The 14586-nt window shown below is 39.9% G+C and overlaps 1 protein-coding gene across 1 annotated transcript; it reads right to left on the bottom strand.

Moving 5' to 3' along the window:
• Positions 1-2223: 2223 nt before the first annotated feature.
• Positions 2224-14482, bottom strand: thbs4b (thrombospondin 4b). The gene is made up of 22 exons (XM_030767918.1): positions 14398-14482; positions 12036-12233; positions 11645-11925; positions 11352-11454; positions 10557-10639; positions 10365-10416; positions 10091-10242; positions 9813-9950; positions 8930-9007; positions 8674-8826; positions 8332-8436; positions 8118-8225; positions 6835-6994; positions 6519-6637; positions 5501-5553; positions 4851-5044; positions 4526-4704; positions 3683-3731; positions 3375-3571; positions 2933-3105; positions 2628-2767; positions 2224-2285 (listed from the first exon to the last, which is right to left on the bottom strand). The coding sequence occupies exons 1-22, from the start codon at positions 14480-14482 to the stop codon at positions 2224-2226; spliced, it is 2862 nt and encodes a 953-aa protein (XP_030623778.1).
• Positions 14483-14586: the final 104 nt, after the last annotated feature.

Genomic DNA, 14586 nt, shown 5'->3' with positions numbered 1-14586 from the left:
GCTCAACATCTGTTCTGTGGTATCAGCTGTATCTCAGTTTTTAAAAATCAGTTGCATGAAAGCCAAAACCATGCCTCATGTGACTAAATATTGAAGTTTTGGAATACAGCTGAAAGAGATTTTCTTGTCATTGCATGTTTGTATCTAGTTACTCTCAGGGTCTGTTCATTCTACAAAAGTAGCTGTCATAAGTCATATGCAATTGTCTCATGCCACATTTCCTTGTGCCACCTTTTTGCCAAAACACTCATGGCATTATATCTGTTGGAGTGAGTGTTTAATATTTGAAAAGGCACTGGATAGAAGTTGGACAGCAGTTGTCTCCAGGTCTCTATCCAGTCACAGGGTGTTATGGGTAATCACTGAAACACCTGAATAAATCCGGTTTTGATAAGACCAACTGGTGGACAACCACATCAAACAATTTAGTGAGGAAAGCCATCAGAACGATTTAACTGTTATATTTATTAAATGAATGATTTGGGTTTTTGTGGCGTTTTACTCTGGTTGAGGAAAAGTTTGCAGCACATGGAAACCATAGGTCTCAACATCATTTTTGTTGCTTTTGAGGGGTGATTGGATAATGCTGCCACCTGCTGGTCATTATTGGACATGCTTTTTGGTGTAATTTGCTTATTCTTTGGACTGGAGTTGGAACTGCTTACAAAACTTCACTTTACAAACTAGGAGTTTTTTTTTTTTTAAACTACAGCGGCAATTAGATGAATACTTATTATTTTATAATTATTACTATCATCATCTTTATGATTATGATTATTATTATTATTGTTATTATTATTGTTATTGTTGTTATTGTTGTTGTTGTTGTTGTTTTCATTTTCCTTTTGAGCTTATAACACAGGTGTTTTCTTAAATGTCTGTTTTATATGTCATCATCTAGATGTGATGTAGCAGAATGCTGAAATTAACAAAGGTGGTGAAAAAAACAGCACACTCAGTATTTATTTTTATATGTGTGTGTGTGTTTAAGTGTTAAGTAGCAGTGTGTGAGAGAGAGAGGAGAAAATGTTGTGAATTTGTGGAGTTTGTTTATAGAAACAGACAGATTTTTTGAAGATATTTTGTGGATAGATGGGTGGGGCTGTATATGTATTCGGATACATATCTATGTTTATAGAAATGAATTTTTTGTCACAGCATAAAACAGTAGAGATCGTGCTCAGCAACTTTGAGAAGCTTTTATTATGAAAAAGTCTGTTGTAAAACTGCGTATACATAAACGAGGAATGTGAACTTTAAAAGGAACACAGCTGACGTTTGCAGAGACCGACACCTGAAAATCCACAGGGAACCTTCTCTGTTCCAACCACCAAACCTCTCCCTATTCTGCCTTGAAAGGCTAACAATGATCCACAGCTACGTACAAGGTCTCTTTCATTTTTACGATGCTAAATAAGTCAAGGAAGGAAAGACTGGTATCTGTCCTCCATGTACTGATGTTAATCCTTAAAGCAAAGCAACATTGCCTGGATCAGAGAGAAAAGAAGCGGTTGTTTTAAAGCAGTTCTCCTGAATAGTGATGAGAAACAGCCTTCTGCTCTGAATAAACAATGGAGAGCAGAATCATTCCTAATCACTGATTCATGGATAGACTCATTAACAGGTAGCTCTGAAAGAGAATCTACTGACAGTAAATGTGTTTAAAGTAGAAGATTTGGTAGTTGTTCATTCAGGGATTTCTGTGAGAGCCTTAATTGTGCTCAGTGAGTTTTTAGAAAACTCATTGAAGAATCTCATTCTTATGTCAATGGAATTTTGTGATGATAGGAGTTCTCTGGACATTGGAGGAAATGGAAGACATGGAGCTAAGCACTGTGGCTGTCCTATCAAAATCTTAGTATACACACAGACGGCATGTATATAGTGGAATCTAGCCATGATACGAACAGGAAAAAACAGACAAAATATGTATGTAAATATGCAAGAATAGTTGAGTTTGTCAACTCTCACACAGAGTTCTACTATCTAGTGTAAGCTATTAATTTGTAATTTGTCTTGACAGCAGCAACAATGATTTTATAAAGGATGACGTGGCAAGTGATTCTTATAGGCATACACATTGTGTATACATGTATCCCAACCCTACACACACACATTGTGTTCAGACAAGTCACACACACACACACACACACACAGACACACACAAACACTTACAGTCAGAGGTGTGTGTGTGTGTGGGGGTGTGTGGTTTTGTGATTAGAGTTATTTCAGGGGATCCATGCCATGCTGTGCGCTGAACTCTTGGAAATCTTCTGGGATGGTGTCTGCAAGAAGGCACACACACACACACACAGAGATAAAAAGGTTAAAGGATATGTGTATTTCCATACATTTATGTATAGATTTGCTTCATAAGAATATTTAGCAGTTAGTGTGTATAGACAGCTGGGCCTGTACGTATAGAGATGAAAAATATTTATATTATGAAAAATACTGTTTTTGCAGCCCTGTTTTGTTTGTGTCTGTGTGTGTGTGTGTGTGGGTATGTGTGCATATTTATCAAGTCTACATATTTTTTTTTTTAAACACTATTACGGCAGTATTTTAGTATTTGACCGTTTTCACAGCGTGAATGTAGAGGGTATGCAGTACATGTGTTTTCTCACCGTTACAGCGGTATTTCAGGTTAGACCAGATGATGTTCTCTTGAGAGAAGCAGAAGACTCCCAGCCTGCCACCTCGCATTGTTGTATCGATCGTCACGCCGGAGTCCGCCACCAACTCCGTGCCCTCGTAAAAACGAGCTCTGAACGTACGCAAAAACAAACACACACATATTAAAGTCATAACATATCTTTTTGTTCTGTTTTATATTTTTTTACACTGTACATCAGTCAGATTAGTGACTTGGAGAAGTCTTTCACTGAGGTTGAGAGGTTTTGTCAGTGGGGGGTGGCTGTGATTGACTCACCGGATATAGCCAACCTGAGGGCGGTGCTGGAGGTACCAGCGATATGACACCTTGTCCTTCCAGCCCACGTTGCGTGGGTCCTTCCACAGCAGACGCACCTGGTCTGTGGTATCGCCCGTGTGCCAAAGAGAGTTCCTCAAGTGCTCACCCGGGCCTGACTTAGACTTCACAGCCTGAGAGTCAAAGAAAGGAGAAAAGCACACCCAGAGGAGTGAGGGAAAACAACGTGAAGGAAAGAAGGCGATTACAGATAAACAAAAGCAGATTGTTATTTCATCTCTTGTTTACACTGTGCTTGATGAACATACTGGCATACCCAACAGGAATATTTACAGACTGGAAGGAAAATGTACCTCGCCAGCATCAGTCACACACACACACACACACACATTTGAATTATTTGGAATAAGAACTTCAGAGATGTATGGGTCACTGTATCTACCTTGAGCTGAATTCCAGGTTCGGCCACAGCCCTGAAAGGCGTGGCCTGCCAGTAGGTCTGCTCTGTCTGCTTCCACATCACCACATAGAAACTGGACGAGTCCTGGTAGCCAAAGATGAAGCCAGCATAGTCATCATCAGTCACTGTGTTCACGTGGAATGTGCCCTCAAAATCAACACCGCTGAACGCTGTGTAGCCTGGGGAAAACAGAGCCATAGAAACACAGTAAGCACTGATGACCTGTGAGTGTGTATGTGTGTTTTGTTACAGTACAATTTGGTGGTAAAGACAAGACAGGTCTCACTCACCCACAGCAAGACCAGGGTCACTGTTCATGGTTTGTACAATCTCCATTCCCTGAGAGAGAATCACGCACATTTTGTATGATTTGATGAATGATGTACACTTATAATGTTTTCCTTAGACATTTAGATAATATATGAAATATATATGATTTGAGCAAAATATTTATTACCGTGTTTTGGATTGATAAACATAAGGTGTATCCCACATGAATGAGAGGAATTTGAGACTCTGTTCAAAATGTTGTCAGGCTAGTGATTTCTAACTAAGCTTGCAAGCTAATGGAATATTTTCAACATCCAGCTTAATAAGTGCATTATATTTGTGATTGAGTGAAGAATATTTTATTAAGAATGAACATCAAATATCGAAATCCTGTTGTTTTACTCAAATTAATGTTGGACAGTATCTGATTAAAATAGTACTCTCCACCCTTTGAGAAGTCAGAGTCAGGCTGATAAATTAATGATGACAAAATTCTAGAAATAACTTTCTCAAAACTTCAACTGGCAAAGATATGAATTTTATACTTAGTTGGTTCTGAAATAAGTAAGACAGGAAGGCTAAATATTTGAAGAACAACAATGTCTGAACTTCAAAAGCTCATTTATTATATATATATATATAATATTATATTCCATGATAATTTTATATGTATTATATATATATATATATTATATCACTTATTTATAAAAAAATGAGTCTGGAACTTGTGTGTTGGAATGAAGCTGTGCAGTTTTGAACGAGTTAATATAAATATCTAAACAATTCCTATGTTGCATAAAAACACTATTGGTTATTTGAAGCATTTGACTTGAAACTAGATTTCTAACACATTGCTGTCTCACCTGATTCAGAACCACCCAATTAGGATCGATCTGGGCGTCGCCCTCCGGATCCAGTACCACTGTCTGATAGGCCCGGAAGTCTGTTAGCGTAATCTCAGCGTTCTCTGGGCAGTTATCAATCCTGTCAATCACTTTGTCTTGGTCAAAATCAGACTCACACACATCCCCAACTCCATCATCTGCAGGCACAGATAAAGCAGTGGAATCAGTGAGCATGAAGATGAATTTATTAGGTTAATTTTTAGGGTTAAATTCTGATCATTTAGGCCTGGATAATAATTAGGGTGCCAGATCTCATATTTTGTGGTGTGTCATCAGTTCTCACTGTTGTCGTCCAGCTGGTCGGGGTTCGGCACCAGACGACAGTTGTCTGGCCCAGGTGGCAGGAAATCGGGAATGTTGTCATTGTCATCATCGTCATCACACTCATCTCCTAAGCCATCTTTATCTGTGTCCAGCTGGGAACTGTTCATCACCAATGGGCAGTTATCCTTTGAGTCTTGGTGACCATCACCATCACTGGGGAACACACACAAATGATATGACATCACTGAGCAGCCCAGACTCTGGACATGACATCACAGAGGAGAACAGGAGACAGGAAATGATGCCACTGAATCACTCATTCAGGAAATGAGTGCCCTGAATATCACGCACCAGGCATGACATCAGTAAATAACACTCAAACAAAACTATACACAATTAAAAGATCTTATGAAACCACTGCAGAACCCAGGAAAGACATGTCAGAATTTGAAGAAACACACACACACACACATACGATATAACAAGGCTTTAGGTGTCAATCTGATAAATGTATAAACGATATATATGTATGTATATGGCAACAACTGACTTTGCAAAATCAACCACAATAAATAAACAGTAGGCAAGGACAGGACAGAATTAAGCTCCATTTTCTTTAGTATAAGTTCAGCAGTTCTTCTTACCGTAGCCTTTAATAACATTACATACCTGTCTTGGTTTGTGTCACAGGAGTCTCCAACAAGGTCATTATCAATGTCAGACTGGATAACGAAAAAGAAAGGAAATGCATTTCAGAAACATGGAAACTTGGATGGACACTAGATTTATTTTCTCATCAAAACACCCCAGAGGATGTTTGGATTAGCAATATCTGATTTGTTTTGGTTTGTGATGACTGATCTGGTTTGTTGATGTTGATTGTTTTAGGAATACCTTGCGTGGTTTCAGAATTTTTAGGCTGATATGGACAGTGAGTAGTTCTGGCTTGCAGGCTAAGGATGTTTGGTTTTGTAAATGTGTGATTTTATGTGAAATTTTCTGATCTGTTGTGTGTGAGAGAGGAATATGGTTTGAGAATACATAGCCTTATCTGGGAATATTACGCCCAGTGTGGAATGGCACTATCTACACTGGTTGGGATCAGGAATATCTGACACAGCACTGGCCGTATTTGACCTGAACTACAAATATTTGCTTTGAATGATGGGAATGTATTGTATGAGGATGTATGCGATTTGGTTTACTTTTGTAATGCTGACTTTTTTTGTGGGATTCTGTGAATTGATTTAGATTAGGAACGCAGAACCTGTTTGGGGATTATGTGATTTGATTTAGATTAGGAATGTTGTACCTGGTTTGGGGATTGTGTGAACTGATTTAGATTAGGAATATTGTACCTGGTTTAGGGGATTGTGTGAACTGATTTAGATTAGGAATATTGTACCTGGTTTAGGGGATTGTGTGAATTGATTTAGATAAGGAATATTGTACCTGGTTTAGGGGATTGTGTGAATTGATTTAGATTAGGAATATTGTACCTGGTTTAGGGGATTGTGTGAATTGATTTAGATTAGGAATATTGTACCTGGTTTAGGGGATTGTGTGAATTGATTTAGATTAGGAATATTGTACCTGGTTTAGGGGATTGTGTGAATTGATTTAGATTAGGAATATTGTGCCTGGTTTAGGGGATTGTGTGAATTGATTTAGATTAGGAATATTGTACCTGGTTTGGATTGGGAATATCGGGACAGCTGTCACAGGCATCTCCCACTCCATCTTGATCTCTATCCAGCTGATCTCGGTTCTTCACACGTTGGCAGTTGTCAAGGAAGTTTTTGAGACCTGGAAACAAATCAAAGGCCAGGTTTGATGTTTTAAGCAGAAACAGATTTAGAGTCTAGAAGCGTAAACCCCCAGCGGTGTGTGTTAGTGTGTGTCCATGTGAAACAGACTTCCTCTCTTTATATCTGCATTTTTGTATTTGTGTGTGTGTGTGTGTGTGTGTGTGTGTGTGTGTGTGTGTGTGGTTAGTCTCTCACCATCTCCATCCATGTCATCATCACATGCATCTCCAAGTCCATCAGAATCAGTGTCACGTTGATCTGGGTTCTCTGTGTTTATGCAGTTATCGCAGGCATCGCCATGGTTATCTTTATCACTATTGGTCTGATCTACATTTGGCTTCAGCCAGCAGTTATCCTAACCAAACACAAACAAACACACAAATTAATATATTCACATGAACAGAGAGTTGTAAATATGAAAAAGATCATATCTCTACCTTTTCCTTTTCCACAGAGCTTTTAAAATCTGACACACAAATGACTCATAGGAGTACCCCATGTCATGTGACTGCCAGGCTACTAGTTTCAGTAGTCTGGACGTCTTCAGTGAATAATAGCAGCTCATGCACAATGCAAATGGATTATTCAAAATGATTCATTCTAATCTGTTGAATGGTATAGACATGTGAAATGATTCATTCTAGTCTGTCGAATGGTATAGACATGTGAAATGATTCATTCTAGTCTGTCGAATGGTATAGACATGTGAAATTATTCATTCTAATCTGTTGAATGGTATAGGCATGTGAAATGATTCATTCTAATCTGTTGAATGGTATAGACATGTGAAATGATTCATTCTAGTCTGTCGAATGGTATAGACATGTGAAATGATTCATTCTAATCTGTTGAATGGTATAGGCATGTGAAATGATTCATTCTAATCTGTTGAATGGTATAGACATGTGAAATGATTCATTCTTATCTGTTGAATGGTATAGACATGTGAAATGATTCATTCTAATCTGTTGAATGGTATAGGCATGTGAAATGATTTGTCCTAGTCTGTTGAATGGTATAGACATGTGAAATGATTCATTCTAGTCTGTCGAATGGTATAGACATGTGAAATGATTCATTCTAGTCTGTTGAATGGTATAGACATGTGAAATGATTTGTCCTAGTCTTTTGAATAGTATAGACATGTGAAATGATTCATTCTAATCTGTTGAATGGTATAGGCATGTGAAATGATTCATTCTAGTCTGTTGAATGGTATAGACATGTGAAATGATTTGTCCTAGTCTTTTGAATGGTATAGACATGTGAAATGATTCATTCTAATCTGTTGAATGGTATAGGCATGTGAAATGAGGATTCTCCAGGACAACACACACAAATCTAATCATGTCATCATGGGTAACACCCAAGTAGATAGGACACCCAATATAGATCTTTACAGGTTTGTTCATGTGTATGAGCTAGTGACACAGGGAGGGAAATGGTGTCTGTCTACGTGTATTTGTGCGTTTGTTTACCTGCTCATTGAGAATTCCATCTCCGTCTGCATCTTCGTCACATGCGTCTCCCTGCCCGTCGCCGTCGGCGTCCTCTTGGCCAGAGTTCGGCACATGAACACAGTTATCCTGCAAATAATCAGACAAACGTCCAAAACAGGGCAGAGCTACATTTACTCCCCCAAACAGCACGAGTGTAGCAGCACTTGGAGGGCATAACTGTTGCCATGGTTACCTTACGGCATTTCGCATCTCGGCATCGGAGTTTCTCATCCGGATATCCGTCAATGTCTGTGTCCTTTCCACACAGATAGCCGTTACCTGCCCAACCAATACCGCACTAAAACACAGACACACACACACACACACACACACACACATACACACACATAAAATATCAGAACATTCCTTGGAATCATTATCCTGTGTCTGTAATGTGTGAGTGTATATGTAGGAGTGTCTGTACTATGTGTACCGGGTGTGCATGTGTGTGAGTGAGCTATGTGTCTTATATGCAGGATTTTGTGTGTGTGTGTGTGTGTGTGTGTGTGTGTGTATGCACGTATTTGTATCTCACCGTGCAGGTGATGGTTCCATCCCGTTCCTCTGTACAATAGGCATTTGGATCGCAGGGATTCTGGAGGCGGTTCCCACAACTTCGCTCTGGCTTGCAGCCTCTTACCTGGTCACCAGTAAACCCTGCTTTACAGCCGCCACACTGGTACGAGCCCTACACACAAACACATACGCACAAAGACTGACACTGTGTTCCTCTCCTTTCCACCGCATCGTTACGCACTCAGAGAAAAGAGAGAGAGAGCGGCAGGTCTTACCATAGAGTTAATACAGAGGGAGTTGGCTGCACATCCTCCATTATTTGGTCCCTTACACTCATCGACATCATCACACACCTGAAGGAAAGATAAAGTTTAACACACAGAAACACACAAAATGTGTGTGAATGGATCGGTCAGCTACTTTGCTTGATATGCTCTACAGCAACAAATGATCCAGGTGAGTCCCTGTTCAAGTGTACAGCTGCTTTCCCCCAGCCATAACTGACTGCCTCACATAATTAAGACCAAAACACATTATTTTTCTGCTGATCAAGGAAACTGCTCAGATTTCGTGATTTTACAACATCAACAACTCTGTAAAAAAAAAAAAAACACAAGAACAGCAACAACAACATGTTTTTCTTCTCTGCAGTGAAAATATGAGGGACAAATATGAAAATAGGAGGTGCAACTGCATCTGTTAAGAAACCAACATAGCCATAACTATTACATTGGTTTCACAATGAAACCAAAAGCACTGAATCAAATGGAGACCATAGAACTTTCAGTGTGCAATTTTGATTTTACTGAGTTGATATGATTTTTCCAACTTTTTTTATAATTGGCTCTACAGTCACTTTTGGGAATTTGTTACTAAAAGCTAAGAAATGTGTCCTCCCATAATCCCTCCAGTCTTCTTATAAAACTGTTTACTCACCAAGTAACTTTAATTATGAGAGGTTTTAAAAATAGCACTCTGTGGTGAATAATTATAACAATGTAGATGTCAATAGATGGAACATAATTCTGAAACAAACTCTGTAGTTTCTGGAAAAGTTGTTGTGCATTGCTGCATTGTAGTTTGGACTGACTGATTTGGTCTTTTATTAAAACACTTGGACAGTCATCTCAAATGTACCTAACGTGACCTTTGACTGACCTGTTTGTTTTTCTTTGCAAAAGCTACGCCCACTCCTTCCACTGGTTGGCCAGTGTAGCCCAGAGGACACGCCTCACAGCGGAACCCTGGCGCTGTGTTCACACATTTCACCCCTGGGAAACAGGGGTTAAACTGACACTAAACACACACACACACACACACACACACACACACACATAAAAAGACACATTAATAAAAACAAATATTGGTCAGACCTCACTCTTGGGAAACATGGATAAGGTAATTCTGAAACACATACACATCACACAGTCAGATACCTCATCCACATCATCACAACTGAATCCATCTCCTGTGTATCCATCAGGGCAGGGTCCACACTCCACTCCCTCATCTGTCTCTATACACATATCATCACGGAAACACACACCTGGAGTGCACCGTGGCTTCACCACCTCAGTCCCACCTAGGCCTGACAAACAAGCATTCAGATGAGCCAGAAGTCAACTTGGTCACACAACACACACACACACGCACACACACATACACACACACAGACGTTTATGAAGTTGATGTTGTGTGAGAATTGGTTACCACAAGCTTGGCACTCAGAGATGGTGTTTCTCAGGAATGAGGTTTCTTTCACCTGCAAATACATACACAGAAACAAAACACTGGGTCGGAGGATAGAAAAGAGCGATCAACACAGGAGAGAGATTAATAGAGATCATGGGAAAGAGAGAGAGCGAGAGGGGGACTTCTGTTACCTGAAAGTGGGTGTATTACCTGTTGTATGAGGACTTCTTTCAGCTCGTTTATAACCTTGGTAAGTTCTAGCATCTGATTGGTTAACTGTTTGGTGTTGAGCCCTGCATGAAGGAAGAAATGATCTCACTGTCAACGTTTTCCTTGATTATTTTACTCAGCTATGTCAACGGATCAATGAGGCTCACATATATCATTTGGTTTCCACTCATTGTCACTTTCTGAGAAACTAATATTCTATTACTGTAAGCTTGGCTTTTTTTTTTATGCCAAGTTTGTGATCAAACTTTTCAGCAATTCTAAAAGCTTGATTTTGTTCCAGCTAATATGGAGGTTTGTGTGACTCACTGTAACACTGACGTTGTCACAAAGCAGCTGCACAGAGTCCTGGGCCTGAGACGGTCAGTGAACGTGAACATGCCAGAAAAGACGAGTCAGAAGGCCTAAGCTTATTCTGCTCTTTCTTTTAGCAGGCACTTAGAGAAGAATGTTAGCGTCGGGTAATTAGTCGCAGTCAGAGAAGAATGTGAGAGTCGAGTAATTAGTCCGTCTAAGAGAGTGTAAGTGACAGAAAGAGCTAAGAGGAGATGTTAGGGGCATTTCAGGACATTAGTTCTGTAAGTAGGCAGTCAGGGAGGATTTCTTTTAGTCAGATCAGAAAGACATGTTACTGTTACTCCTTAAACAAAATTTAATCCTACTTCAACCCTCGCTTCAATAAGCTGTCCGAAAAAAAAAAATTCACCACTAACACTACCATAACGTTAATCTAATGCTACATCAGTGTGAGATAAGCGTTGGCTAAGCTTTACTAACCTAACGTTTGCACAGAGTCACTCTGGATTGTGTTACAGCCCTGTAGTGATAAGACGTTTTCCACAGAATCTCCAAACATCAGTTTCATCTCTTCGATCTCTTCCTGCCAAACACACAGAATGGAGAGACAGGTCAGGGAGCACGGAATGAAAGAGTGTGTGTCTTTCTATACAGGGGGCGGGGGTGTATGTGTTTGTGAGCCATGTGTGTGTGATTTTAGGGATCTATGTGCGTGTGTGTGTGTGTGGGTTTATGTACCCAAATGAATGTATCCATTTTTGTGTCTGTGTTACCTGTGCCTTGCCCTGCATGGTCTGCAGCTCCACGCCCTTTTTGCTGTCCAGACCGTTAAACACAGCAGGCAGATCTCTCAGAGTCTCTACCAGCCTGCAGTCCAGATGGACCTCCAATCCTGGCACAGACCCCACCCCCGGGCCAACAGACCCCACCCCCGGCCCCACAGGCATGCCCTTTAAGTGGAAGAGCATGCGGTGGCGCTGTCCGTCAGCCAACCGGAGGTTATTAAAGGTCACGGTACTCATCAAACCATCGGTTCGCAAGTACCGCAACGCCGCTGAGAGAAGGGGAGAAAAAGTCATCGATGAAAAAGCGTCTTTAACTCGTCCATTCGTTAAAATGAACACGAGCGGGATGTTCATAAAGCTTTTGCGTGAGTGTTGTTACCTTTGTTCAGTTTGCCCAACACGGTAAACTCAAAATACTTCTTCCCATCTCTGGGATTGTAGAGTCCGAACACAGTGGTCCCGGACCGGGGCTGCAGACGGAACGTCGTTAGGAGGAACAGTTCCGTCGCCCCTTGTTCTGCCAGTCCTCCATGAAGCAGATCCGGCAAACAGTCAGGCGATGTCAGGAGGTTATATACTGTCGAGAAAATGCTCATTTAAACACACATAACTCACTTTTCATAAATATTTAACCGTTACGTCAACTAATGCATACATCTGGTCTGTGCCAGAGTGATTATGTCACTTCCCTAAGGATTGTTGTCTATTTGCGGTTTGTTTGACCAAAAGGAAAAAGCCATGAAATTAATGGGCCAACAATGTTTAGAAAGCCAGTGTTTGCTGAAATTTTCAGGACAATTGAATTCAAGCCACATTTTGTGTGTGTGTGTGTGTGTGTGTGTGTGTGTGTGTGTGTGTGCTACAGATGAAGAGTTCAGACAGTGGAGAGTTTCTGTGATACTGATCATACAACAACATCTTAGTGCCAGATTTCTGTAAAGAGCCCTCTCTCTCTCTCTCTCTCTCTCTCTCTCTCTTTCAAACACACATACACACACAAACAGATTCAGAACCCATTCACTCTTTGTACTCTTTGTGTGTGTGTGTGTGTGTGTGTGTGTGTGTGTGCGTGCACGTGTCTGTGCGTGTTTGTGTGTGTGTGTGTGTCTATTTTGACCACTAAGCAGGGAGAAAAGGCTTCCTAAGGGACTATGTAATTACTGGACTTCTTAAAGCTAATGTTTTAAAAGTCTTGATTCCAGATGGAGCTTTAATGGCCATAAATCTTTTCTTTGAGAGATATTGTATGTGACACGTCATCATAGAATTTGATAGAAAATGACTAATATTTTACTGCTGTTTTCTTCGTAAAAAGACCAAACCCACCGTAAAATGATGCTGCCAGCTTAAAAGTAACTTAAACTAATGATTATTTTTCTGTTATTATTGCTCTTGTACTGCTTTCCAGTGCTATTTCTATTCTTATAAGCCAAAAAGTATATATATATATATATATATACACACACACACTGTATATATATATATATATATGTGTGTGTGTGTGTGTAAATGTACCTTTACAGACTTTTGATTAATCTTTTCTAGTATTTGAGTCTTTAAAATGATGTAATGTTTAAATCTGATATAGAAATGAGAGTGGTCAGTAGGTTCTTTCCTGAGTTAATGTGAACGGATGCCTGCCAGAATTCACAAATTAATAGGTAGGATTTTTTTTTTTTCACCTTTTCTCCTTTTAAAAAAAATCACCCTCGTTAAAGAATCTCATAAGTTCTATGCACGCCTGGCTGTAACATCAGCCCAGATGATGAAGATTAGCACACGTTTCTCATGGAAGGTATAAAATCTGCCATTCATCATTACACAGTTTAGTACTGTCAAGTGATGTAAGACATAACAGTAGGAGCAGAGCAGTGTTCTCTGTATTCTGATAGGACTTACTGTGTCACTTGACCATCAGTGACCAACACTAAGTCAGAGGAAGAGAGGACAACTTGTTGCCTCACTTGCTTAAGGATCACGGTCAACTGCGCTCTCAAAGAAATTTAACCGCAAGATGTGATTGTTTATGTTAAACATACAGCAAAATTATACAAACTGTCCCCACTTAAGAATTATCCTTCTCTTTCCCTTTCTCCTTCTTTTTTCTCACCTCTCCCTCTCCATTCCCCTCATGTCTTTTTTTTCTTTGTTTTTTCCTCTCTTTCCTCTGCAGTCAAGATGAATAAGTGGAGAGCTCAGTCCATCTGGCTCTGATGGTCACAGTGACTTTAGTTAGTGGTGTGTGTGTATTCTGACAGATAATGATTGTTCCCATATGCGTGTGTGTGTGAGTGTGTGTGTGTGTGTCTGTGTGTCTGTGTGTGTGTAACTGGAAAGCTTGGACCAGGATGAAACTACAGATTGTTATCAGTTCTGCTCCACTGTTCATAGCCTCTCTTTTAAACAAATAAGAATGTGTGTTTGTGGATAGGGCTGTTACTTTTGAAATCAATAGAATTCAGTTTGATCTCATTGATTCTGTTAAAGTCATTAAAGAATTTTCAAAGGAGTTACTGTATTGCTCACCCACTCACACACACACAGCCAGACACATTCTTGGGAAATTTAAATACTTTCTAAACATATAAAATAATTTCCCTTCCAATTCGATTTTTGAAACGAATTCTAAAGATTTTAAAGTTTTAATGTTTTTTTAAGTTTGCTGTTTAGGAATAATAACACCTGATTGATATCAGTGAGACAGAGAAAGAGAAAGAGAGATTGGATAAAGTAAGACTCACCGGTGGACTGAGCATCTGTAATGGAGTTCAAACTCAGGATCACTGAAGCTGTGAAGAGAATCATCCTCAAATCCAGCTGAGCCATCCTGCTTAGCTACTGTACAGTGTGTGTGTGTGTGAGTGTGTGTGTGTATGTATCCTCCTGGCTGTCTGTAAGCTGCTTTCTCCTGCTGAGTGTGAGAGCAAAAG

The sequence above is a fragment of the Chanos chanos genome, chromosome 3 (genome assembly GCF_902362185.1).
Source record: "Chanos chanos chromosome 3, fChaCha1.1, whole genome shotgun sequence".
NCBI classification, from domain to species: Eukaryota; Metazoa; Chordata; class Actinopteri; order Gonorynchiformes; family Chanidae; genus Chanos; species Chanos chanos.
Note: the sequence above shows the minus strand (reverse complement) of the source record. Positions and strands in the feature narration are given on the sequence as shown.